This window comes from Mesoplodon mirus (genome assembly GCF_964341445.2).
Source record: "Mesoplodon mirus genome assembly, chromosome: 14".
Classification (NCBI taxonomy): domain Eukaryota; kingdom Metazoa; phylum Chordata; class Mammalia; order Artiodactyla; family Ziphiidae; genus Mesoplodon; species Mesoplodon mirus.
The window spans coordinates 49,126,327-49,152,131 of NC_138990.1; the positions used below are offsets into that span (position 1 = coordinate 49,126,327).

The following is a 25,805-nucleotide window of genomic DNA, read 5'->3' on the forward strand; positions in this document are numbered from 1 at the left end:
CTCAGCAATTCTGAACTTGGAAAAAAATTGTGGACGGCAATCCCTCTCGGAAATGCTGGAACTGGAAGAGACGTGATGATGGTAAGAAACCCCTCTGTGCATGGGCCCCCGCTACCAGGAGAGACCCCTACCTCCCAGACCCCTCTCCATCCACCAAAACAGCACTACAGGCCCTGAAAAGGGAGACACTGCTTACCTGAAGTCTCGAAATGCAATAGAGTTCAGACTGTTATTTAATATAGATGCTAACACTACAATGTATGGGGGGAAATATGATACATGGTTTTACCTCATTAAATCTTACAGCATCCTGGGCTTCTGGGTTTATCTGCCTGCTTATATACAAAGACGAATCATGAAAACTAGTGAGATTGTTCCAATACTGAATTAATTCAGTGATTCAAAACGTAATTCAGTATTGGAATTTGGAGTCCTTTCTCTCTGGACCCTTTTGCAAAGCACTCCTTGGACCCCTGCAGCACTGCAGGGCTGGAGCCCTTTCACTCCCTCCATTTCTTCCTTCCAGTAAAGCCCTGAAATGCCTTCTCAATGGAGAATAATAGGCCCTGATCATTTTCCTTTTATTTCAATATTTTCTTAGAGATAAAACAATAAATATCATGCAGTTCCTATTACCGGACGTCACATACATATTACATGATAAAAACCCTTTACTAAATAAATTTTCCCCAACACAATTGAGATGGGGATTCCATTTAGAATGGTCACGCAGCACGAAATGATTGCTTGTGAGCTCTGCCTTGGGGGGAAACAAGGAGACGGGGAGAGGGTCTTTTCAAGGGGTGGGGACCAGGCTGGGCTGCACGCTGAGGCTACTGTTGCTGGTGTGCATCGGGGCGCTAGGCAGAGTCTCCAAACTGATGCTGCTGACATGATCAGCAGCGCCAGTGTCTCTGGAGCCTGACTTGCTTGGGCCTTTCTGGCAAAAGAAATGATGAGATCAGTTCTTCTCCAGACAGCCAGCACTGTTCTGCGTGTGTGTGTGTGTGTGTGCGTGCACACGTATGCACATGGGGAGGCACTGTGTACAGATGTGTGTGGGCTTTGAGCCTCCTACAATCACAAGACCTGACCCTCTATTTCTAGGGATGCGGCTCATGCCTTTTATTCGATCAAGTCCTCACCTCGTTCTCCAGGCCTGGGAACTAGAACCCTGACTCGTTCCTTGCACCTGACTGCTTCCCTTGAAGCCCTTCCAGAAATTCTCATTCCATGACTGTTGTGCTGAGAACCAGAGTTGGATCCTAAACCCAGCTCTATGGCTGGGCCGCCGCTATGACAGGCAGACCTCCTTGCTGTCTGCTTTCTGCCTGGGGTTCTGTGTATCCCCTGCTCAAGGACCCAGCCTCTGTCTCCCTGTTGGGGGACGTCTGGAAGGGCCGGAGGAGCTTCCCTGGACCTGCCAGCAGGCTGCAGTCACCACCCGTTGGCTGTGGCTACATCCTGCTCCCTCCCTTTTCCCTTCCATCCTCCTGGCACATGTACCTACCCTTGGGCAACAGACGCATCACAGAGTTCACATCTAAAGGGGTTTGAGTGCCTGTGAGGTTGGGTTTCCCAAACTCCATCTTTCTGTCTCCATCCTTACCCATATTTTGGTCACCTTTCACCCATGCCAAGCCAGAATATTTACTGGCTGGGGGTGGGTAGGGGCAGGTGGTAGTGGGTGGTTGGGAGGGTGGGGAGGGAGGGTGGTGGTGGTGATGTGGTTGTAAGAAGAGTTGGAGGATGTGCCTTGAACTTGCATTTGCATTGCATGCATCTTGGTTGTGGTGGGTTTGGGGGCTGACAAAGAATACAGGAAGCTAAAGATCCACCCCCGCCCCACCAGGGACCCATGAGCCCTGTCTCTCATCTTAAAAGGAACGGGCAGCATCAATCTTATCTATCATGGGCCAAATGCTTGAGGATGGTTTCATGGTTGCATTCCCTCTGGAATGTCAAACCAGAGAACAGCCTGAGGGATCCAGCTTTAGACAAGGACAGCTGAAATATTCCCTGCATTGTTGACCTGTTTGGAAGTTCTAAGCTTGTATCTATTACAGGACATAGCAAGACTGAATTGGCAGCCACGGAACAGTGAGAGACACGTTGAGGTCAAGGGTGTTGGAAGAGGCGTAACAATACGGACAGACGGCAGCAGGGGCGGTGGCCATACCTGATAGTCGATCTGAGGGAAGAGAAGAAAGGCAGGTTCAGGAACTCAAACTAAAACCCAAAGGCGTGGGCTTCCCTGGTGGCGCAGTGGTTGAGAATCTGCCTGCCAATGCAGGGGACACTGGTTCGAGCCCTGGTCTGGGAAGATCCCACATGCCGCGGAGCAACCAGGCCCGTGAGCCACAACTACTGAGCCTGCGCGTCTGGAGCCTGTGCTCCGCAACAAGAGAGGCCGCGATAGTGAGAGGCCTGCGCACCGCGATGAAGAGTGGCCCCCACTCACCGCAACTAGAGAAAGCCCTCGCACAGAAACGAAGACCCAACACAGCCAAAAATAAATTAAAAAAAAAAAAAAAAAAACCCAAAGGCGAGCAGATCTGAGAAGCCTGGCTCAGGGCCCCGCGTTCCTTTTTTGTTGCACTTCCAGCCTGTTCCCTGGAACACCTGGGAGTGAACAGGGACCATCACTCATTCTCTGTGCAGAGCTGTGACAAAGGAAACCCAACTGCTGTAGGGAGCATGAAGGGGACAGGAAATCGAAGGGGAGGACGGTGTCTGAGAAGAGGAGACTTTCCCTTTCTCATCGCAGCTTGGTTACTCTTCACAGCAGTGATGACAAAATTGGAAGGAAAAGAGACAGTGATGGGAACTGGAGGGAAGACAGAACCTGGATCAAATGCAGATTCCCCAGAGTTGGAGCTCCAAGGAGAAGGAAACCGTTACTCCATCAGACCACTGTAAAGCATGATGGGAATTTGTTCTAGCATTCCCCTCCTCCCAATCACTGTACCTCAGTGTCTGTAGGGATGTATGTGTGTGTCTGAATGTGGAAATACCTATGTTTCCGTCTGTCCATGTTGCATAAGGAGGCACTGAAGATGCAGTCCCATTTTTAAGCCACTTCATGGTTTGCAAAGTATTTGCATGTAATGTGTTGAGTTGTCACAGTAATCCTAAGCATATGCTAGGCTCCTTATTTTATGGGTGTGGAAACTGAGGCTTTGCAGTCTCAGTAGCAGAGGTGAGAATGGAGCAAGCTGTTTTGCTTTTTTTGTAATTAATACCCACCACCTCCATGCACTGTCTTCCACAGTTGGCATGCGTTTCAGTTCTATCCTACTGCTGATCCTGGGCTCCGCTTAGGTGTACAGGCCATTTGATTTGCCTGGGCAGACTTATCTGGAGATCAGGAATGAGCTGGAAGGGAGGTGGAAAGTTCCAGCCTGGGGGAGGATGGAGCTTATCCATCCTTGCTCTTTTTCTCTGACCTGTCTTCTCCCTGCCTATTTGTACATCAACTGTGCTTGGTTTGATGCAAGGCAGAGCAGTGCTCCCATAGAAGTTGGAGAGACACAGGCCCATGCCAAGGTTGCAGAAATATATGCAGCTGTCATCTGGGCAGCGCTGTACCCATGAACACCAGTAGAGCCCTGGAGTCTCAGAGAGCCTAGTCGCTGGCACCAACATAGCCTGTTTCTCAGCAGAACTGTGAAAGGAACCCAAGTGTCTCTTGAGTTGTAAAGGTCTGGACTGTTCTTTGGTGTTTAACTCGATCAGGATCCTGCAAGATCCAAAGGGATCTCCAGGGAGCCTAAGGAGGTCACAGGTCTGCATGCCCCTTCAGCAAAAGGGCAGCTGAGAAATAAGGTATCTCTGGCCGAAAAGTAGACAAATGGGCTTGGCAACATTTAAAAAAACAGATATGATTACAATATTGCCAGGGCTCCTGAACTGTAAAGACTTTGGGCAAATCAGTAAACACAAGGCTGCTGTGTTGCTCGGCTCTGGGGCACTAGAATCAGAGGAAAATATGAACAGCACCCCCAGTTTTTGTGCATGGGGGGCAGACCTCATACCCTCTCTGGACTTCTGTCTCTCCTTAGGAAAGGGAAGAGCTAGCTGAGATATTCTTAAGAGTCCTGTCTGGTTCAGGACTTGAATTGAATTGTTCAATCCCTGCTGGTAGACCAGATGTCTCAGTCCCTTCCTAGCCCTTCCCAATTCCTTTCATTTTGTTCTTCTCAGAGGTGAGATTAGGGGACTCTGAGGTGACATTAGAAGGTACCTGAATCAGTTGGGATCCTTGGCAGAAAACAATGGAAACTAATCCAGGGTGGGGTGAACAGGAGGTCATTTATGGGAAAGATAAATCAGAGTCAATGGGAAATCTAGAGAATGCAACTCGGAAGGTGGGCAGGAATGAGAAGAGGTGGCTACACAGCTGGATACCACCACAGGATCTGCCTGCATTGCTGCCCCAAAGATTTGCTGCAAAGAATTCCTCAGCTGGTCCTAGCTTCTTTAGTTACTTCCTCAAGACTCAAGGCCTAGAGTAACCAAGAACATCTAATTGGACAAGCCTGGGCCACAAGTCTACCCCTTTGCATCCAACGGCTGGGGAGAGGGAATATTTGGCCTCTTCGACTGCTGCAGTGGGAGACCAGGCCCTGCCTTTCACCAAGGTTCCCCCCTCATGGAAAGGGTGTTCATGTGCCTAGTGGTGATGAAAATGACAACTGTCCACTACTGCATCCTTAGGAGATGTTCTTTGATAGTCTCAGCTGGTTTGCGGAACCTCGAAAGTATGGTGCTAAACCCCAACAATTTCTTTTCCATTGATTTCATGCAACTATGATGTGGAAATATGCTCAGAGAGAGCAGAACCCAAAGGGTTCTCCTCCTTCTAGAGCCAGAAACATATTTTTGTTTGAGCTGTGAGCACCACCAGAAAGGCAAGTGCCTATGTCCTGCTGAGAGCCCTGGTCCTGGGACCACAAGTTCTGGTATTGGGCACTCCCCTGTCACCACCCAGCTGCACCTTGGGCAGGTCATTCACGCTGACTTTTGGTTTCCACATCTATAAAAGCAGGAGTACTGGGGTTTTGGAGACCATGAATGGGAACGTGTTTGGAACTCTGAAGTTCTCTATCAGTGAGGCCTTCGTATTAGAGTGAACCACAGCCAGCGCACAGGACTGTTTCAGGACCCAGGAGCCCTGCCTGTCCATGATGGGGCTAAGGCCCTAGTTGTGAATGTTGCCTTAGTCTCAGTGAACATTCCTGGGATCCTTCGTAGAGAGGCTGTAATCAGAGCTCCAGCCACACAAGTGATGGGTGTGTTTGACTGAAGGCTCAAGGGACATCTGGCACCCGGTCCCCAGCTCTGCCATTAACTCTGACTGTGTCACTTCACGTCACTGGGCCTCAGTTTCTTCACCTCTAATAGGGGGACAGGGGATCCCAGCATTTGATGGTTGCACGATCTTAGTTATCCATGCTCGTGCAGAGAGGCTGTGGGGTGTATGATTTGAGAACCCTTCACTTTATCTGTGGGATGCATTAAACTATTTGGGAAAGGAGGAGGGAGCACAGGTATCAGATTTTCTTTTTAACTCCTTTCTTTTGAATGGTATTAAAAAAAAAAAAAAAAGGAATTCCCTGATCACCTTACTCACAGTTAGTGTGTGTGCAGGTGAGTGTGTGTGTTGGGGGGTGTGCAGCGGGATGGCCCCTTAGGAGCTGAAGGGCTGGCTGAAGAGCCATCAGAGGGGAGGGGAGGCTAGGTGGAGAGGAAGACCTGGCCTTGGATGAGTGGCCAAGCAGATGCTCGTAAGCCAACCATGGAGCTTTGACCGATTTTGGTGTAAGCATAAGAGAAAAACGTACCTCCCGGCTGTATACCCAGGATTGTTTTTTTCCTTAAACTCCTCCCAGAGTTTAGCCAATGATTCTCAAACATTTCTGTGTATAAGCAGTCCCTGGGGAGCTCATTACAATACAGATTTTCAGGCTCCGTCCATGGAGATTGGGACTCAGAATGTTTGGGGGTGATCCCAGGAATCTGCACTGTTGCAACAGCTGGTCTTGGACCAGCCTACTTTTTAAGGAACAAGCATTAGAGCCTGCACCAGGAAATGCTGACAAGTGACAAGGGCAGGAGGTGTGTCCCACTGTAATCTCCTTTGTCTCCGGTTTTCCTGCAAATTTACAGAGTTGGACCAACTGAACTCTATCACCCTTTGGGTTTTATTTCTGAGTCTGCAGCTGGGTGAAATCTCCCAGCCTAGCTGGTTGCTTTCTCCAAGGTGTACAGAAATGTCCTCAAAGGGCAAGCCCGGAAGCATGCTGCCTTACCTTGAACACCTCGCACTTCAGTGGAAATGTCCTGTCTTTTGCCTTTAAATTTTGTGGCATGACAAAATTGAAGGACACGATGACATTGTTGTTTTCCATGCTTTCTGGCGCAGAGAAGATGTACTGCATGTCCCTCTGGGGTCCTGCATGAAAAAGGGCAGTGATTGGACTTCAGCTCATCTCTGGCATTCCAGGATGGGACCGTGACCACTTCAGAGAGCCAGTTCAATGGGTTGTGATGGAAACTCTGGATTTGGGCTAATAGACCTAAGGCCTGGTCCCATTCCCACAGTTACTAGTTGTGACACAAGCTTCTTTATTTTGTGAGCCTCAGTCTCCTCCTCTTAAAAATAAGGAGGGAGGGCTTCCCTGGTGGCGCAGTGGTTGAGAGTCCGCCTGCCGATGCAGGGGATGCGGGTTCGTGCCCCGGTCCAGGAGGATTCCACGCACCGCGGAGTGGCTGGGCCCGTGGGCCATGGCCGCTGGGCCTGCGTGTCCGGAGCCTGTGCTCCGCGACGGGAGAGGCCATGGCGGTGAGAGGCCCGCGTACCACAAAAAAAAAATAAATTAAAAAAAAAAATAAGGAGGGAAAGTATAGTTCCTACTTGGTGAAAATGTTTCTTACACTGTAAAGTTGAGGGCTATTTTTATAATAATAAGTGGAATTCCAGAGGCCTCAAGTATGCATTGGTGACAACCATGGAGCCATGAAATGATGTCAATCCCCCAAGCATCAATGGAGACGGAGGAAGAGAGGCAGAGAGATGGCAATTCATAGAACTCTGCTACCCAAGAGTCCTCACCAAAGCCAGAGGGAGACAACTAACGTGAAAACCATTAGATTCAAATGCATGAGAGATCAGGACTTCCCTGGTGGTCCAGTGGTTAAAAATCCGTCTTCCAACACAGGGGAGGCGAGTTCAATCCCTGATCGGGGAACTAAGATCCCAAACGTCGCCGGGCAACTAAGCCCGTGAGCCATAACTGCTAAGCCCGCGTGCCTCAACTACCGAGCCCACACACCACAACTAGAGAGCCCACATGCCACAACTACTGAGACTGTGCACCACAGCTAGAGAGAAGCCTGCACACTGTAACAAAGGGCTTGCGTGCTGCGACAAAAGACCCGACACAGCCCAAAAAAACAAAACAAAACAACACAACCAAATGCATGAGAGGTAATGTATGAAAAATAAATGAAGATGAGACAAGCTAGAAATGAATTAATAGACATCAGAAGGTTGGGGTACGATTGGGAAGCTCTGAAAGGGGAATAGGGAGACATAGAGACCATCTCGTTCATCGGCTTCTTGTGAGGATCAAACAAGATGACACACTCAAGTGCACTTAGCAGCACAGAGCAGGTGCTCGCCGGCTGCCTGCCTTCCCTCTCTCCCTTGTAAGGAATTACTAAAGATGGCACCAATGTATAATTTTGGTCAGTTCATCGATCTGCACTAATATCTGGGGGTGCTGGCCCACAGTCAGACAGGTGCAGCTCAGGAAGATGAATCAGTAAACTTGCTGCCCGAACGACTCAGTGGTTTCTTAGAATCTGTCCATGGTCTCCTGGTGACTAGGTTCTCTGACCAGCAGAGTGAAGAGCCTGGAGGCGTGGGGTCATTCAAGCACACCATTCTCGACAGGCTGGTGCCAAGGAGAGGGAATGCACATGTCGAGGTGCAAACACACACACACACACACACAACTATGTTGTTTGCATAGCTTTTCCTATCCAGGATGTGTGAGCACACTCAGGTTCATCTTCAGAGGGTGATATTTCACTCAACCATGTCACAGACGGGGAGCCGGAGGTGCAGTGAGAGTATGTCACTCACTCTCTTAAAATCACATCAATAAGATTCATCTCCCGGGAGCCCAAAGACAGGTTCTGAGGTGCCCACCTCTGGGATCTCAGTATGGTGCTGCAGGATACATCAAGCAACATGGGCAGGAATATGCTCCCTGATGCCTGGATGCTGCTTTGTGGCTTCAAGGGGAAGACAGAGATGACTAAATTCCACTATGTACAGTTGGGGAGACTGAGGACAGAGAGACCAGAGTCACAAAGCCCAAATGTGGCAAAAACAATGGTTTAACCCAGGCCCTGACTTCTGTCCAGTGTTCTTTTCATAGCTCCTCCAATGCCCTGGATAATTACTGAAGAGCAGTGGGTCCGTTCTACGCTTGGGAGGTGGGTGGAGCTTAGTAGAAGGACAGTGGGAAAGCAAGAAAGCAGGGGATTCACACTGGAGATTCTCCGGCCCACCCCCACCAGCAATCATTTCCCCTGGAGAAGTACAGCTGTCCCTTTGGGCTGGCAAAGTACTCTTCTTCTTCAGGCCTATAGTCTAGAATCGAGGGCCACTGAGAGCTGAAGCTGGGATAGGGCAAAGGCTGGCAGCTTCCCATCTGGCAGAATAATTACCAATGTCATAACTACCTTCCGCATTTCCTGGAATTAAGTGGTTCTTAAACATCAGTTAGGACCATCTTTCATGGAGTGTGTTTCCATGGTCCAGGCTGACTGGAACTTGGTTACATATAAATAGGCAGAAGAAGTTATCTCGGAAATCTTGACATGACATCCTGTTATAAAGAGAGACACATCACTTAATGACTACGGGTTTGTCCCATAACTTCACTGTACCTCTGCCTGCCAACTATAGTATCCACTGATTTACCACTGTCCTACCCAAAGGCCGGAGCCCCATTCTGGTTCATTCGTGGTCAGATACACTTCTGATGTCTCCAGTGGTTGGAAGGACAAGGACAGAGTCAAATTATGAGTTCTTCAGGCCCCTCCCATGGCCAGCAAGACAACTGCCAGTCTCCTTCTGTTCTGGGTCCTACACACTGCTAGGAAAATCACCTTTCCCTAGGGCCCTTTGCCAAAGGCACTGTTGGGGTCTTATCAGAATACAATGGATTCAACACCTAAAATCATACCTGTGATTAAAGTTGCGATACTGGAAATATTCTTCCTCCTAATTTATATTTCTCCCTCTGATTCTTAATTACTTAGACCCAGTCTCTTTTTCACACATGCTAAATTTTATTTAAGTATGTCATTGAATAAGCCAGACAACCCTTCAGAGAAATGTCCATCTTATTCTTTAAGATGTGAGCATAGGGTTGGGGATGTGTTGTAAAACATCTAGTCCTACATAGCTGCTGGGTGATGACACCGATGTCTCACCCAGAACTCTAGAGTCAGGGCTGGGAGATTAACCCCTAAGTTCCTCTCTTTTTTTTTTTCTTTTACATCTTTATTGGAGTATAATTGCTTTACAATGGTGTGTTAGTTTCTGTTTTATAACAAAGTGAATCAGTTATACATATACATATGTTCCCATATCTCTTCCCTCTTGCGTCTCCCTCCCTCCCACCCGCCTTATCCCACCCCTCTAGGTGGTCACAAAGCACCGAGCTGATCTCCCTGTGCTACGCGGCTGCTTCCCACTAGCTATCTACCTTACATTTGGTAGTGTATATATGTCCGTGCCACTCTCTCGCTTTGTCACAGCTTACCGTTCCCCCTCCCCATATCCTCAAGTCCATTCTCTAGTAGGTCTGTGTCTTTATTCCTGTCTTACCCCTAGGTTCTTCATGACATTTTTTTTCCTTAAATTCCATATATATGTGTTAGCATACGGTATTTGTCTTTCTCTTTCTGACTTACTTCACTCTGTATGACAGACTCTAGGTCTATCCACCTCATTACAAATAGCTCAATTTCATTTCTTTTTATGGCTGAGATTCATGCCAGGAAAGACTGTGGCACTCCAGGGCTCCAAAAAATATGGCAAAAGAAGTTACAGGCATGATAACCATGCATCCTGGTTTCCAGGAAACTGCTGGTTTCAAAGCTTTGGTGCCAATATTCCCTTCTACCATTAACATTTCCTGCGAGTTCTAACATTTCAGAGAGGAAATACCTTTCATGCAAAGAGAGAACACACAATTTCCTTTTCAAAGCTTTTGTGTCTTGGTGGAGAAAACAGCCTATTTCTACCTAGGTCTCTGAAAAGCGAATCTTTATTCTCACAAAAGTCTAGGGAAAAGGGTGGGGATTGAGGGTTTGACCAATAGCTAAAGATTTAAAATCTAATTTTGAAAAAAGAGTAAGTACCAAAACTCGCCATCAGCCTTATTTTCATACAACTGGCTTTTCCGTTGGTCGTGGGTTTCCTGCCACTCCGGAGACCTGGGCATGGAGAGACAGACCATAGGATGAGACTTCCTAGGATGTTTCATCTCAACCACACGTGGCCCGACAGGGGCCCTTTGCCCAGGCCTCCAGTAGTTTCTGGGTGCGAGTGGACAGTGTCGCTCTACCTGGTGATTCTATGCTGATGGCTTCCAAGCTGTCCCCCAGCCCCATCCTCTTTCCTGAGCTTTAGATGGATACACGCTATGGTCCATTCCTTGTCTCCACCAGAGCCCCACCGTGACCTTGAAATCAACGTATCCCAAAATGTACTCATCCTCTGCCTCCTTCTATTGCCCAAGTGAGAACATGAAGGGTTATTCTCTCTCATACCCTCCACGTCCAAGCCATCACCAAATATTAACGATTTACTGATTCTACCTCCTAAACCCCTCTCAAAGCCATCTAATTATTTCCATCCTTGTTGCTGTTTTTAAGTTCAAGAACCCTCATCTCCCTCTTGGACGGCTCACTGGTCTCCCGGAACTCAGTCCGGCCCGCTTCCCTATTCATACTCTACACCTCCAATCAAAACAATCTTTCTAAAACAGAAGTCTGGTCAGGGCACTTCCCTGCTTAAAACACATCAGTGCTGCCCTTTTACTCTCAGGATGAACTTCAAACTCTGAAACAGAACTTGGCCTCTGCCTACCTCTCCAGGTTTACCCGAGCAGCTCCCTGTCCCCCTGCCCCTGAACTGTACACTCCAGCAATAATGAACATCTTCATTTCCTTAGAAATACCTGTCTGTCTGGTGGCAGCGGCAGCACCCAACCCAGACCCGCCTTGGCCTTCACCTTGATGCTCCCTCTGCCTGGAATACACTTCCTCCTTTCAGTCCTATAACCCAATAACTTTTACTCATCTTTCCTCCTAAAAGGCACTTCCGCTGGGAAACCTTCCTTGTCCCCCTGTGGCACCCTTCCTCTGAGCCCGCGTGGCACACCGTACCACTCCCATCTCAGCACTTAGCGCCCTGTGTTACTAGTGCTTGTTTATTTCTTGCTGTCCCCTGTTAGACTCCAAGTGCCATGAGATCAGTGACCTTGCTCACCATTATATTATCCGTCATAGGGCTTTAACACAATGCCTTGGCACATAGTAGGATGCCATAAGTTTTTGCTGGCTTAATTAATTAATAATTAAAGCTGTCTACTTCATTGGGATAATGTGTTCCAGAAGCTAGTCCTAGAGTCTGAGGTGAAGGAGGGAGACCTCACAGGCAGAAGGGAGCATCTGTCACTTCCCAGCCCACTCCTGAAAGTGGAGGCACATCCATAGGTGACGGGCCCCCGAGGCACAAAAGTGTAATGAGATCCTTCTCTGGGACTGACTTGCATGGAGGGCCTGGGTCACCTCTGTGCCGGGAGAGCAAGGCAGGGACCATTCAGGCTTCTGGCTGCCGGCTGAGCCAGTCAGATGTGTTATTGTAAAATGGCAATTTTATAATTAAGTGATAATTACATTTTCTGCAGTGTGTTAGGGAAAATAAATGTAGTGTAAATCAATACACTATTGATTCATGCAAGTTTGTCTTTAAGTGTGTGTGATTGAAATTTCCATTATGGTTGAGATTAGACCACCCGCCCTCCCCATCTGTCTCCACTCCTTAAAACGTAGGGAAGGGGCTTCCCTGGTGACGCAGTGGTTAAGAATCCTCCTGCCGGTGCAGGGGACACAGTTCGAGCCCTGGTCCGGGAAGATCCCACATGCCGTGGAGCAATGAAGCCCGTGTGCCACAACTACTGAGCCTGCGCTCTAGAGCCTGTGAGCCACAACTGCTGAAGCCCCCGTGCCTAGAGCCCGTGCTCCGCAACAAGAGAAGCCACCACAACGAGAAGCCCGCACACTGCAACGAAGAGTAGCCCCCGCTCACCGCAACTAGAGAAAGCACGCGCGCAGCAATAAAGACCCAACACAGCCAAAAATAAATAAATAAATAAACAAGTTAATCAATTAATTAATTATTTTAAATGTAGGGAAGAAATCGACCAGTGCACAGAGACAGTGATGATGCGGCCATATCGCTTCCTTCCTTCCTGGTTGCTGGTGGGGAATGGTGAAACCTCAGCCCTTAGCCGGGGTACATGATCCTCCAAGTAGGTGTGGCAGGGTCCATCCCCTGTCCCTGCTCTGCACACTTCTCCTCCCTGCTCAAAGGCCTTTGTGAACCCCCATGCCTGTAGGTACAAATCCAAACCTCTCAGCTGGCACCAGGCTCTCTGGCTCCAGCCCCCGACACGTCTCCCCCAGGTTCCTCTGCCTCAGGCCAGCTTCTTGGCCCTGAACACACTACAGATGTTCCTGGCTCAGCGCAGCAGCCAACACTTCCCGCCTACCTAGGGATGGCTTCCAAAGTGAGTCATACTTTGTTTTTGGTTGAACTCCAGTTCAACCCCATTCATGAAGCTTTCCCTGAAGAGGCCCGCCCATGGGAAGCTTCTCTTCCCTGACCTCTGGGGTCCCTTATTGCCTTCACTGGTCAATTGATCGTTAGCCCGGGGATCATGGACAGAACGTCAGCTCACGTGAATTTCTTGCCTCTTCCACTCAAGGGGACTCTGTGCCTCTGACATCTGTGCTTCCTCCGCTCCTACTGCAACAGCCAACCCCGAATCAGGGATTCAGGCTAATCGGATCCCCTCCCCGGGCCATATTGGGCAGCTTGGGGTGATGCTTAGGAAGGAGGGCTGGAAAGGGCCATGGATATCCCCAGGGAGGAAGAAAGGACAGAGGCAAGATAAAAGGAGAGAGCGCGGCGGGGAGTAAAATATCGTCCAGTGGTTCATTCCCCTTCTGTGCGGGAGGAGGGGATTCAGCTGCCCTGTTCTCCAGCGGGCATCTGAGGGAGGTCACACCCAGGTTTATTCTAAGAATTCATGTCTCTCCCTCTCCCTCTCTCTCATATTCCTACCCTCCAGCCCCACCTGTGCAGGCACCTCGGCTGTTGGGCACGGCCCAGCCTGGGGCATCAGGCTCAGGGCAGGGACAGGAGAACTCTGCATTCGCCTCCAGAACACACTTCGCCTTGTACTGATTTTCACCACTGGCTGGGGCCTGTTCTCCTGCTTGAACGCAATGTATTTCCTTTCAGATCATGTTCTCCCTCGTGCTAAGCTGCCACGGCTGGTCAACGTGTCTCGACTCTTTCCGTGGATCTAACACAGGCCCTCAGAGACCTGCGGGCAGGCTGGGCCTTGCTGGCTGCTGAGAGGAACCAGTCCCCTGTGGCTGGCCTGCCAGCCCTCTCAGGACTGTCATCTCATTCTTAGTCAGCAAAGGGGTGGGGACCAGGGATCAGTCCTCCTGGCAGCTGGGAAACACCAGCCCAGCTCCCCAGAAACTACAGACCACACAGCAGGGGCCCCATAGGTCAGCTGGGTCAGCAAGCAACTGCCTGGGACACGGCCAGCAGAGGCATCTGAGACCCACGTAGCTTTGTTCACTCCTACCACCAGCAAGGCACCAGCTGCTCGTGGGAGTCTGGACCAAGAGGGCAGGATGGACGACGCAGGTGGACTGAGTCAAAAAATCAGCCAGGTCTTTGCCTCAGCTCCCCAGCTCCCCCAGAATGAAGTCTTGTCCATCCTGATGACATGGCATCATCTGGATCAGAATCCCATGGGATCCTTTTATGGAAGGAGACTCCTTCTCTCCATCTCTGTCTGCCAAGTAGAACTTGACTCCTGCCCTACCCTACCCCTTTTAATTTTGTACTTATTCTAGGTATATGGGTTCATCGCTCAAGACTGTTTCCTTCTGGAGGACAGACACCGTCTCTTGTCATCTGTATGCATCCCACAGCACCCACCCAGCACAGTGTACTTACTCCAGAGTACACAGCAGGTGTTTAAATGATGCTTGGTGAATGGCATCACGGGAGTGTGAGTTCAACTGAAAGTCACACACAGGTGTGAACTGGACAGACCTGCAGTGAGATCCACCTGCTGCCCTCATGGGCCAGAATGCTCTCCAAACACCGGGTCTCCATGAAGGAGAGAGAGAGGTTTCCAAAAGCCATACCTGTCGGGCTTCCCTGGTGGCGCAGTGGTTGAGAGTCCGCCTGCCGGTGCAGGGGACATGGGTTTGTGCCCCGGTCTGGGAGGATCCCGTGTGCCGCGGAGTGGCTGGGCCCGTGAGCCATGGCCGCTGGGCCTGCGCATCCGGAGCCTGTGCTCCGCAATGGGAGAGGCCGCAACAGTGAGAGGCCCGCGTACCGCAAAAAAAAAAAAAAAAGCCATACCTGTCACTCCAGTGCCCTCTCCATTCACTCTTGCCCCAGGGGTTTCACAGGCGGATAAGATATTCCCAGCCGCTCCTGTACTGAATCTGCAAAGAACAGAAAAGGAAAACTGTCAGTGTTCTCCAGCAAAAGTCAGCAGAAGGGATATGAATGTAGCTGCTTTTCACCTCCAAGGACTAATTTAACTTCTGACCTCATTTGGCTGCAGCAAGAAAAAAAAATGGAAAGGAAAAAACATCAATCAATGTCTCTGCCCGTGTGGAGTTGGAATGAGACCGAGGAGAAAAAGGTCCTTCTTTCTGTGCAGCACCTTGCAGGGCAGGTGCAGCCTCCTCAGTCTGTACGACTGCATCCTAAAACCTGCGCCAGCTGAGACAACAGCAGATAAATAGCGCGGATGGTGCCATGGGCTGCAGAGGGGTGATCTTTATGGGTCTCCAGCCTCCTCCATGCCCTGTCACAGCCGGCATATCTATTCCACTCAAATAGCTGTTTCTTTGCTGGCGGCCCCTTGGGAGCTGTGCTGGGGTCTCCACAGCACTGTCCTGAGCAAGGCCAGCAGGAGGCTGATTTGAGCAAGACCAGGAGTTTTGAGGCCTGGGAGTGGAGCCCTCCTAGCCTGCGGCCCCGGGGCTGCACCCAGCCCCCCAGCAGCCTGCCTCTGTCAGCGAGCAGGGCATCCCTGTGGCCTGAACGTTCCTTCCTTCCCCAGGGGATCGCATCATCATCTGTCCCAGATACAGAGGCCGGCACACTTGCTCCTTCAGACCACTGAGGCCAGAGGGCAGGACTGTTTGTTGAAAAGTTACAACAAAACAATCACAACCCTTTGAACTTATGTTCCTGGATCCAGGAGGCCTCTGCGTGGTGAGAGGAATTAAGGCATGATTGAGTTGTAGCGGCAGTATTGATCTGTGCTAATGTAGTCTGAGGAGACAGAGGCCTGGAGGGGTGAGGAAGGGGCGGACTTGTTCACTGATTCCAGGTCACAGGAGAAAGTCCCGAGTGGAATATCCCCACGTGAAAAAGAAACCCGTGTGTGGAGGCAGGGCTTGGAGACAGGCCTGGCTGAGTGTGTGACGTGCACTACGACCTTCAATCCTCTGAGGTAGACATTCATATAATCCTCGTCTTGCAGAGGAGACTGAGCATCAGAGAGGTTAAGCAACTTTCCCAAGGCCACAGAGTAAGTGGCAGAGGAGGAATTCTGATCCCAGCCACTGTCAGTATCCAAAGCCCAGGCTCTTAATTTTGGAATTGGGAGTAGAGAAAGGATACAGCTGCTCCAGGGCCCAGCTCATTCTCACATGTGGACGAGACCCTGACCTTGCACGTAAACCCTGGGCCAGCACGTGATCACCAGTAGGGCAGTGCCATGAAGGAGCGATGTGGTCAGACAAGGGCCCAAGAACCCAGCTTGGGTATGGTTCTTTCCTTGTCTACTTCTGTCTAGCTGACACTGCAGTGGAAGGTACTCTTTTAATGCCACATGGGATGGGGGTGCCCCTCTCTGCCCCCGACCAGGCACCCCAGGCTTTGCACACAGTGTATTATTAACTGCCAGTAGGTGACGGAGCCCATGGAACAGGGACATGAGAAATGGTCACCTGGTGGCCCAAAGAGCTAATGAGCCACCCTCAGTGCCTAAGGGACAGTCAGGGGCTCAGGCAGGCACAGGGGAGAAGAGTGGCCAGTGACTGGAAGGGGCTGAGAGCAGGGCTAAATGAGGCATGCAGAGAAACACGTACCCCCCGGCCCCGGGGAGTCACTGACCCAGCTAGGTGCATAGTAAAAAATGCCAATTTCATTTATCTTCCTGTCTGTATCCTGCCCAGAGGGTGGATGAGCAGATTAAAAAGCACACTGCATTTATGGGCTGGTTTAATCTTAGCTCTTGTGGTCAGAGTTATAACCTCCTCTTTCTGCAGGAAGAACCTTTAATCCAGTTCTTGGGCTCTTGTCTGACCGTGTCACTTCTTTTGGACAGTGCTCTGTTGGTGATCACGTGGGCCTTGGCCAAGTGCCTCAGGGGTAACCTTCGAGGCTAAGGTCACAGCTGCATCTGAGAATGGGTGGGCTTTCTTGCTTCACTCTCCTGGCTGCTGACTGTACCCTGACCCTGGTCAGATCTCTCAGAAAGGGTGCCACTGGGAAGAGGTGATCCAGGTTATCTATCCTAGGATAATTAATTCCTTGAAAGTATTCTCTTGAATGCAAGTTCCAGAGGCAGTTAATTGTTACTCCTAGAAAAAAAAATGGTTTCATGGCTAATGGTAGATTAAAACCAAGCTGTACTTATATTGTTAATACAGGCCTTCTCAGAGCCTTTAACATGTTAACATCCAAATACTGCTTTCATAGAGCGTCTCACCAGGCTGGTGCTCCTTTGAGCACAGGCTGGGAAGTGTCAGCAGCCACAGAGGGGCAAGAATGGCGGGAATGGATCATGCAGGACACACGGTCTTCATCACCTACTGTCGCAGGAGTGTCCTGTTCAGACTGCTGTGTTATAAGAACCACTCAAAGTGTGTGCTGTGGGGGAGGAAACATCCGGGCTGTGGGCAGAATCATCACGAGCCCAAACTCCAGCCAAGCCCGCACTTCCACTCCCCAGTCCACCTCCGTGACCTTGGCCCTAGGTGTTTACTTGGCTGCTCTATAAGCCAGCAGTCACTGCCATCCCCATGCCCAGCCTCTGCGGGACTCACATTCCATGGCCATCTGGACCTCTGGATACACAAGTCCCTTCTCCCCTGCATTCAGAGGAGAAAGAAAGGCCGTCTCAGTGTATAAAAAGGGCCTTGCCAGGAATGGCCAGCACATCACACAGGTACCGTGGCTCCTTTCTTCCATGCCCAGCACAGATATCATTCACTGATCACAGTTCTCTTTTTCCAAATCTGGAAACAGAGCCAAAGTCTTGTCAACACAGTAAACCAGGCAGCATTGCCTGGATCAAGGCTGGCACACAAGAAAGCTGACTTTCTCTCCCTAACCTAGACTTGTCCACATCTGGGATGGGGAGCTACGGTGAGCAGAATGTCCATCCGTGGCCAGATGTGATGATGGTATCGTCTGTCTCCACTGAGAATTCAGAGAAGGGCATGGGAGATCCCAGAGGAAGAGCATCTGGAACCACTGGGACTGGGATCTCTTATGGCTTTGGTTTATCAGGGCCTCTTCCTTGTTTGTGGGAAATGTCATTTGAGCTCCTCACATATTCTATGATGGAGAATCCGTGATGTCATCCTCATAGGCCAAAGACAAATGCATTCATTCACTCATGCAAGCACATTCATCCACTGATCCAGCAGGCGTTTATTAGGTGCCTACTCTCCTCCAGTTGCTGTGCAGAGGAAGCATTTTGGTACTGATTTCCTTAGGGAGGAAGGTGGGAGACAGAAAATATTGCCTCTGTTTTCTTGTTTGTTTGTTTCCTTTGTTTTGTTTTGTTTTTTAACACCTTTATTGGAGTATCATTGCTTTACAATGGTGTGTTAGTTTCTGCTTTATAACAAAGTGAATCAGCTATACATATTCATATATCCCCACATCTCTTCCCTCTTGCATCTCCCTCCCACCTTGCCTCTGTTTTGCAGATTGGAACATTCACCCAAACACAAAACAATGGAGTAACTGGCCTTAGGTCAATGGACAGGAGAGACAGATTGACACGCAGAGAGGGAAGGCAGATATGAGAAACAGGCCATAAATAGAAGCTGATACTCTGCATTCCTTGGCCCATAAATACCTGTGAAAAATGGACCCTGGGGTTTGCGACACTGTCTCTTATGACCTAGAAGACATGATCAGACCTCAAGAGTTGTGAGAACTACAGAGATGGGGGAACATTTGTGGGAAATCATCACAAGGCCAGGAAGTGCTGTCCCTGCACGGCTGTGTGATAAGCATAGATGGGAATTCAGGAGTCGTGGTGTCTGGGCCCAGCCATTTCAAGCAGCTGTGTCACCCTGACCTTCCCCTCTCAAGTGTCAGCTTCTCATTTACGAATCAAGGAGTCTGGACTTTAGTAGTGTTTTCCAGACCAAAAGCTACTGCACACACTGATGATATGCATTATTGTCCACCCAAAGTCGGTTGTTGCATCAAGGAGAAAGACTGTCCCCCAGTAGCCATCCTCCCCTCATTCATGGGAATAAAGTTCTAGCTGGGCATATGGCAGCCCAGCTAGATGGTATGTTTCCCAGACAACCTTGGGCCTCAGGGTGGCACATGACTAGTTCCAGACTCATGGGATCTGAGAGGAAATGGTGTGTGCCTTTACTGATACGTGCCTTCCTTAGGGATGTATAAGTGTCCCCAGCCTCTTTCTCCTCTCCTGGCTGGGAAATGAGGGGACCTGAGGCAGCTGTCCTGGGCTCACAGATAGAAGCCCCATGTTGCAGATGGCAGAGCCAGCTACCAGCTCTGGAATCACCTGCCTAGCTGAGAAGTGAACTTGATCTTGTTTGAGCCCCTGCATTTTCGAGTGTCTTTGTCAGAGCAGTTCAGTTGGTACGTAACAAATAAAACCCTTTCGGGGCAAAATTTCCTCCAAAGTCAATTGGGTAGTTAATTCTGCTTTCTTTTTGGGCTAATCCCCCAGCCCAGTTAGACACTCTGCCTGTCTGAGGCCATTCAAGGATAGTAAGATTTTTGGTGGGTCCCTGGGGGATGAGTATACTGGGCACCAGAACTTCTGGATGAAGAGAGGGAATGAGGTTGTCCGTGATGGGCCTGGCCATGGTGGAGGCAGGGGTGATCACTACTTGTTTCAGCTTGTTGGGCTCCCCGAGGCAAGTGATTCTGACTCTTGTGTAGGGGAGCAAGAACCCTGGGGCACCGTGTTCACGGGGAGCCCTACCTGCTCAGCGCCAGTCACTGTGTAGGCATGCCGACTCACCAGCCCGTTTGCCATCCTCGTGGACTCATGTGTCAGCTTCAAAGGAGGAAAGCAGACCAAGTGTTAAACATTCACACATTCTTCAAAAAGATAGAAAAGCACTATTCAATCAGCAGCTGGGCTGTGGCCAGATGAAAAGCATCCCACTGACTCACGTTGGAATGGCATGTGTTCCTGGATTTCTTTTCTAGAGAGGCAGAGTCTGAAGGCTGTAGGGTGCTTGAGGCCCCAGCATTTCACACCTCAGGAGACCACCCATGACAGACAGAAGGCCACCAAGTCCTGAGGACGTGGGCTGCTGGCTTCTTCAATTATTTGCTATCAATGAGACACAACACAAGACATAACTTCTGGGCATTCTGTGGGAGTTGGGAAGACCTACCACCTCCAAGCTATGAGGAATTGGGGTTTAAAGTGCATTCTGGTTTCATGTGGCATTTCAGACTAGGGGTGTGTGACTCAAAGCCCACATGGTTAAAGAGTGAAGGAAGTGTCCTCAGGGATACGGTGTTGGCTGTCTCAGAACAGACCCAAATAATTTGGAGGGTCATTCAGGCTTCTCAGAATGGGGCACTCTGCCTTTGGGATGCTGCCTTTAAAGCCAGTGAGAATCAAAGGGCCCCCCGATCACTCTGGACCCCGCTGCTTCCGGTCATAGGGAAGCACTAGGCAAAGGCTTCAGTATCAGACAACAGCATTTGAACCCCTGCTCAGCCACTCACTGGCTGTGTGGTGGTAAGCATTTTACTTAGTCTCTCTGAGCCCATTTCTTCTTCTGTAAGTGAATTCTGCAATCCCTATTTCAGATGGAGGGCTATTGTGAGGATTAAATGAAGTGGTGTCGGTAAAGCACAGTATCAGTGCTCCATGAGGGTCACTAGCTGAACACTCCTGGGTGAGGAAAGGCTCAAACCAGTGCAGCGAGATTCCTGGTCTACTCACCCTGGCCAGGGTGCTGCAGGTCATCAGGGAGCCTGCCTCAGCTACCATCTTCACCATTGTCATCAGGTCAGACGAGGAGGAATGCAGGCTGATGTGGGTGACCACCCCTCCTGTGAGGTCCACCAGGGCATCAGGGAGGTAGCCATAGTGCAGGTTGACACAGGACCCATGAAACCTGGGAGGGATAAAGGCAGATCAACCCCTGTGGTGCCTTTGGTGCCCCCAGAAAGGGAGGTTGTACCCGGACCTCTGTATATTTCCCAGGACTTCCCAATCACCCCTGGGCTATGGCAACCTGCCCACCTTCTGTTCTCCTGGTTAAAGAATCTAGCGATGTGTCACCATTACTGCTTCCTTCTCCTGGTCTCCTGGGCCTGGGGAGCCCCACAGGTGGCAGTATTGTATAGAGCTTAGGAATGCAGGTGCTGGAGCCACAGGCCAAGGGTTGAATCCCAGTCTCACCAGATATTTAGCTGCTTCACCTAGACAAGTTACTTAACCTCCTAGGGCTGGGCTTAACGTAGTGCCTGGCACATGGGAAGCCTTTAATAACGATTGGCTATTATTATGATAAGGATCCACTGTTTCAGTGTGGAGGTTCCTTAAAAAACTACAAATAGAACTACCATATGACCTAGCAACCCCACTAGTGGGCATATACCCTGAGAAAACCATAATTCAAAAAGGGTCATGTACCAAAATGTTCATTGCAGCTCTATTTATAATAGCCAGGACAGGGAACCAACCTAAGTGTCCATCAACAGTTGAATGGATAAAGAAGATATGGCGCATATATACAATGGAATATTACTCAGCCATAAAAAGAAACGAAATTGAGTTATTTGTAGTGAGGTGGATGGACCTAGAGTCTGTCATACAGAGTGAAGTAAGTCAGAAAGAGAAAAATAAATACCGTAGGCTAACATATATATATGGAATCTAAAAAAAAAAAATTGGTCATGAAGAACCTAGGGGCAAGATGGGAATAAAGACGCAGACCTACTAGAGAATGGACTTGAGGATATGGGGAGGGGGAAGGGTAAGCTGGGACAAAGTGAGAGAGTGGCATGGACATATATACACTACCAAATGTAAAATAGATAGCTAGGGGGAAGCAGCCGCATAGCACAGGGAGATCAGCTCGGTGGTTTGTGACCACCTAGAGGGGTGGGATAGGGAGGGTGGGAGGGAGGGAGACGCAAGAGGGAAGAGATATGGGGACATATGTATATGTGTAACTGATTCACTTTGTTATAAAGCAGAAACTAACACACCATTATAAAGCAATTATACTCCAATAAAGATGTTAAAAAAAAAAAAAGGATCCACTGTTTCCTGTTTAACAACAGTGGTAAGTACTGGCTGTGTGCAGGGTACCTTGCTAGGCACTGAGCGTTCAAAGATGGATGAGACCCTGTTCCTGCCCTCCAAGAGCCCACAGTCAACAATTGTGATGCTCACTGTGGCCATAAGCAGCCTCTATTCTTACTCTGTGCGAAGCTTGACCCAGAATCCCCATTCCCATCCTCAGAACTAACCCACTCCCCCCAGAATCACCAGGGAGGTGATGTCACTGAAGGTAACACAGGTGAGCGTGAGGCTTACATAACACACCCCCAAAGCAAACCACCTAGAACTCTCAGACCTGTTCTCCAAATGCCTCTTCCGGGACTTCCCTGGTGGTCCAGTGGTTAAGACTCCATGCTCCCAATGCAGGGGGCCCGGCTTCGATCCCTGGTCAGGGAACTAGGTCCCGCATGCTCCAAGTAAGAGCCCGCATGCCACAACTAAAGATCCCATATGCCGCAACTAAGAGATCCCGTGTGCCACAATGAAGAGTCCGCATGCAGCAACTAAAGATCCTGAGTGCCACAACTAAGATCCGGCTCAGCCAAATAAATTTTAAAAATAATAAATATTTTTTAAAATGCCTCTTCCCATCCTCCCATGGGGTTTCTGCTTCTGGACCCACACCCTGAGAAATGCCCTGTCTTATTGCCCTATCTTGCCCCCCTCCCAATTCTCCCCCAGTCACCTACTAGAGAGGCAGATAGTCTCCAGATTCAAGAGCCAATCTGCTCAGCCCAACTGCTGGCCTCCCCTCTCATGAGCTCTCCTCTCAGGCGGGAGGCAAAGGCCCCCTTTGCTCCTCTGGAGAATGGGCTATTGTGGTCGTGCTGCCAGGTGAAGCACGCACAGCACGTGGAGAGGGTCTGGCTTGTGGAGGTGTGCTTGCTATGAGCACGATCAGGACAGCAAGTCCATGCTCACCTGCTTCTACCGTCAAACTCATCCACCCCTCCACAGCAGCACTCACCACCCACATGTTCTCCCCTTAGAAGGACACGTTGGGTTGCTTTGCCTTCCTTGGGTGTCTATTTGCTGTGAGAGCGCGTGGATCACCTTGGAACAGAGAGGAAGTAACTGCGGGTCCCGGGAAGGCTTCTGAGAGGGGGCACAACTCTGAACTGAGTTTTATCCAGGTCTGGACAGTGGGATGGTCATTCTGGGGAGGAAGAATCACATCAGGTAGGCTCCGGAGCCAGAAGAGCGTGGTGGAGTGGGGTTGATGGTGGACTGACTGGTATTCCCGGGAGAGAGGGCGGATTGATCACTCACAAGGAGAACCACTGAAGCAGGGGCCCGATGAGGTCAGATTTGTTCTGAGAACTCAAGTTCCTGTCGATGGGGTGAACTGGAAAGGTTCCCATGGGCTCCTAAAATATAGGCAGGGCAAACCCACAACAGCATGGAGCTGAGCCAGGCCAGGCAGGAGACCCCGCCTCTTGGTGTCAAAGCTGTCCAGTGGGCAGGTTCCCACACTGCCTGGTCACTCGGGCCTCCGGCTGGGACCTAAGCTTTCCTGTCCCTGACGGGGAAGCAGAGGCCAAGCCCCATACAGGTCGGTAGCCGCAGGAAAGCTCCAGCTGTGGCTTGCTTTCTGGTGATGCAAAACCACGTGGGGGTCAGGCGTGCATCCACCCTGCTGTGGCCTCTACTGGGGCCCGAGGCCTCGGACAAGACCCCTCCTGGTCCTCGGCCCTTCACCTGGATCGGCTCTGGGGCCCCTCAGACACCCCTCTCTCACCATACTTCCACCTCTGCAGTTCTCTCCTCCTGGGGTCCCCCAGAATTCACATAAACTCACTTCAGCAAATACAGATCAAGCAGCCACTCTCAGCAGGACACTGTCCCAGGCACAAACACCATGGATGGCTTAGAGAGTCTTATGTTAATGAAAGCAAAGGATCCACAGAACCCAAGGGCCATTCTACAGGAACCAGGTGGCAGATGGATCTCAACTTGTTATTAAGCTGATTGTAAATCTTATCTTTCTGTCTCTCCCTCTCTCTGACCAGGGTCGTCTGGTATTAGACTCTTATCTCTGCAGTGTTTTTAGTCAACTGCAAAGCTTCAATGGATCGATGGATCGTGCCTAGGTAGGTCTCAGCGTCTGACTCACTTGATTTTCCACATGTTTTCTGGCTCTGGGTCCTAGATTAAGAGGGCTTTGCTGAGGGTGCTGGAAGATCACCAAGACTAGGGGTCTGGAACCCATTCCAGAGCCCACCAGCATGACCTCCATGTTGCCACACCCCCTTCTGGCTTCCAATAGAGCTTCACTGGAGCCACACCAGGAAAGCAGCTGTTGGTTCTGCCCCGTTAAGTCAGGGCCGCTGCCTCAGTGTCCACGGGCCTCTTCTGATGGTCTGACATCATGCACCTCCCACTCTCTGCAGTCACCACAGAGACACCCAATGCAAGGGGAGGGACCCATGGCCAGTGCCCGCCTCGGTGTCTTCCACAGCCTTCTCTTGCTGTGTCTCCTCGATGCCCATGAAGCCTGTCCCAGCAGCAGCTGGGTGTTTAGACAACGAGCTCTCCTCTCCCTCTCTGCTTTACAAACACGAGCTCACAGATCCTGCTCATGCTTCAGGGACAAGTCAACTCTTCTTAGCTCCCTTTGCTGCCAGGAAATAGAAAGGGAGGGAAAGAGGGAGAGCACTGTGTTCGCCACACCTGTCACTACGCGTGTCACCTGAACCCAGGAATTCTGAGAAAGCCTTGTTCTCACCCCTCGGCTTCAGCCTCATTTTGGGGAAATGTCTACATGCCTGGCAATGATATGAGAGAGGGAAGAATTCAGATGTCAAATCGGGATCCAAAAAGGATGCTGAAAGGCTATAATTCTGAGCCACAGAGATTTCCGAAAGGATGCTAGGCAGCTTACAAGGTCTTGTCTCCCACTCTCCTATTTTATGACCTCTGGGGGAAAAACCCCTGCCAACAAAGATTTTTTTCCCCTCCACATCTGACTCACTTGACCAATTCATTTCTGACTCCCCAGCTGCAAGAATGGTTGAAAGTTTGGGATCCACGTGTTCACTCAGTATTGCCTACACCCCTGGAGGGAAAGAGGACCATCTCCACCTGGACAGGTGGGTTCTCTATGCTTGCGCCGTGGTCCCTCTGTGCCAGACACTGAGTTCCAAAGCAGCAAAAAGACAAATCATTTTCCTCTAGGACTGATAGTATCAAGAAGTGATGGAAAAGCACGTGACTGGGGAGGACAGACCTGATCCCAGCTTGGCCTCAAACACGGTGTGACCTTGGGCAAGTCATTTCACCGCCCCCACCCTGAACCTCAGTTTCCTCATCTTTCAAAGAAGGTAGGGTTTGATGCTGACAGAGGCTCCGTCTAGCTCTGATGTGCTATAATTCTATTTGATTTCCTCCTGCATTCTATAACCCTCTTCTTTGGATGGAGGGAAAAGCTTTTAAATAGCTTTGGAGTTTGAAACATCTTCTCCTGCACTAGATTTCTTCAGGCAGTGGAATGTGGATTCTGGGTCCAGTTTCCCATTTCTTTTCAAGCTGAATGATTGCTTTAGGTCAGCTGTTAACAAAATCGGGTCAAAGTCATCATTTCATCTGCGAGCTTTCTAATTCTCCAAGTGAACTGCCATGCTCCCCCCTTTCAATAAGGAAAAAAAAAGAGGCCCTGGAGCGGTGAGCACTGAATCCACCCCGGAAAGATAATGGCAGTGTTTGCGTAAGTAGCTTAGAAGTGAATTAACCTCCCCAAACATATGGATTGCTTCATCCACCTCGCCTGTTTTCTGGGCTTCATTCTCAAATGCTAACGACCAGCTCTTCCTGACACTGGAAACGAGCAACAGCTTTAGTTTTGCACAA

The 25,805-nt window shown here is 50.0% G+C and overlaps 1 protein-coding gene across 1 annotated transcript in view; it reads right to left on the bottom strand.

Moving 5' to 3' along the window:
• CAPN13 (calpain 13) overlaps positions 1-25,805 on the bottom strand; it is a gene marked incomplete at its 3' end in the record, with an annotated part of 111,741 nt that overhangs the window by 69,459 nt on the left and 16,477 nt on the right. Inside the window, 11 exon segments of the mRNA XM_082642391.1 lie at positions 3-27; positions 29-61; positions 2,180-2,191; positions 6,312-6,454; positions 8,755-8,794; positions 8,798-8,900; positions 10,444-10,518; positions 14,765-14,808; positions 14,812-14,850; positions 19,629-19,703; positions 20,610-20,784. Of these exon segments, the coding sequence (XP_082498517.1) occupies positions 3-27; positions 29-61; positions 2,180-2,191; positions 6,312-6,454; positions 8,755-8,794; positions 8,798-8,900; positions 10,444-10,518; positions 14,765-14,808; positions 14,812-14,850; positions 19,629-19,703; positions 20,610-20,784 (764 nt within the window).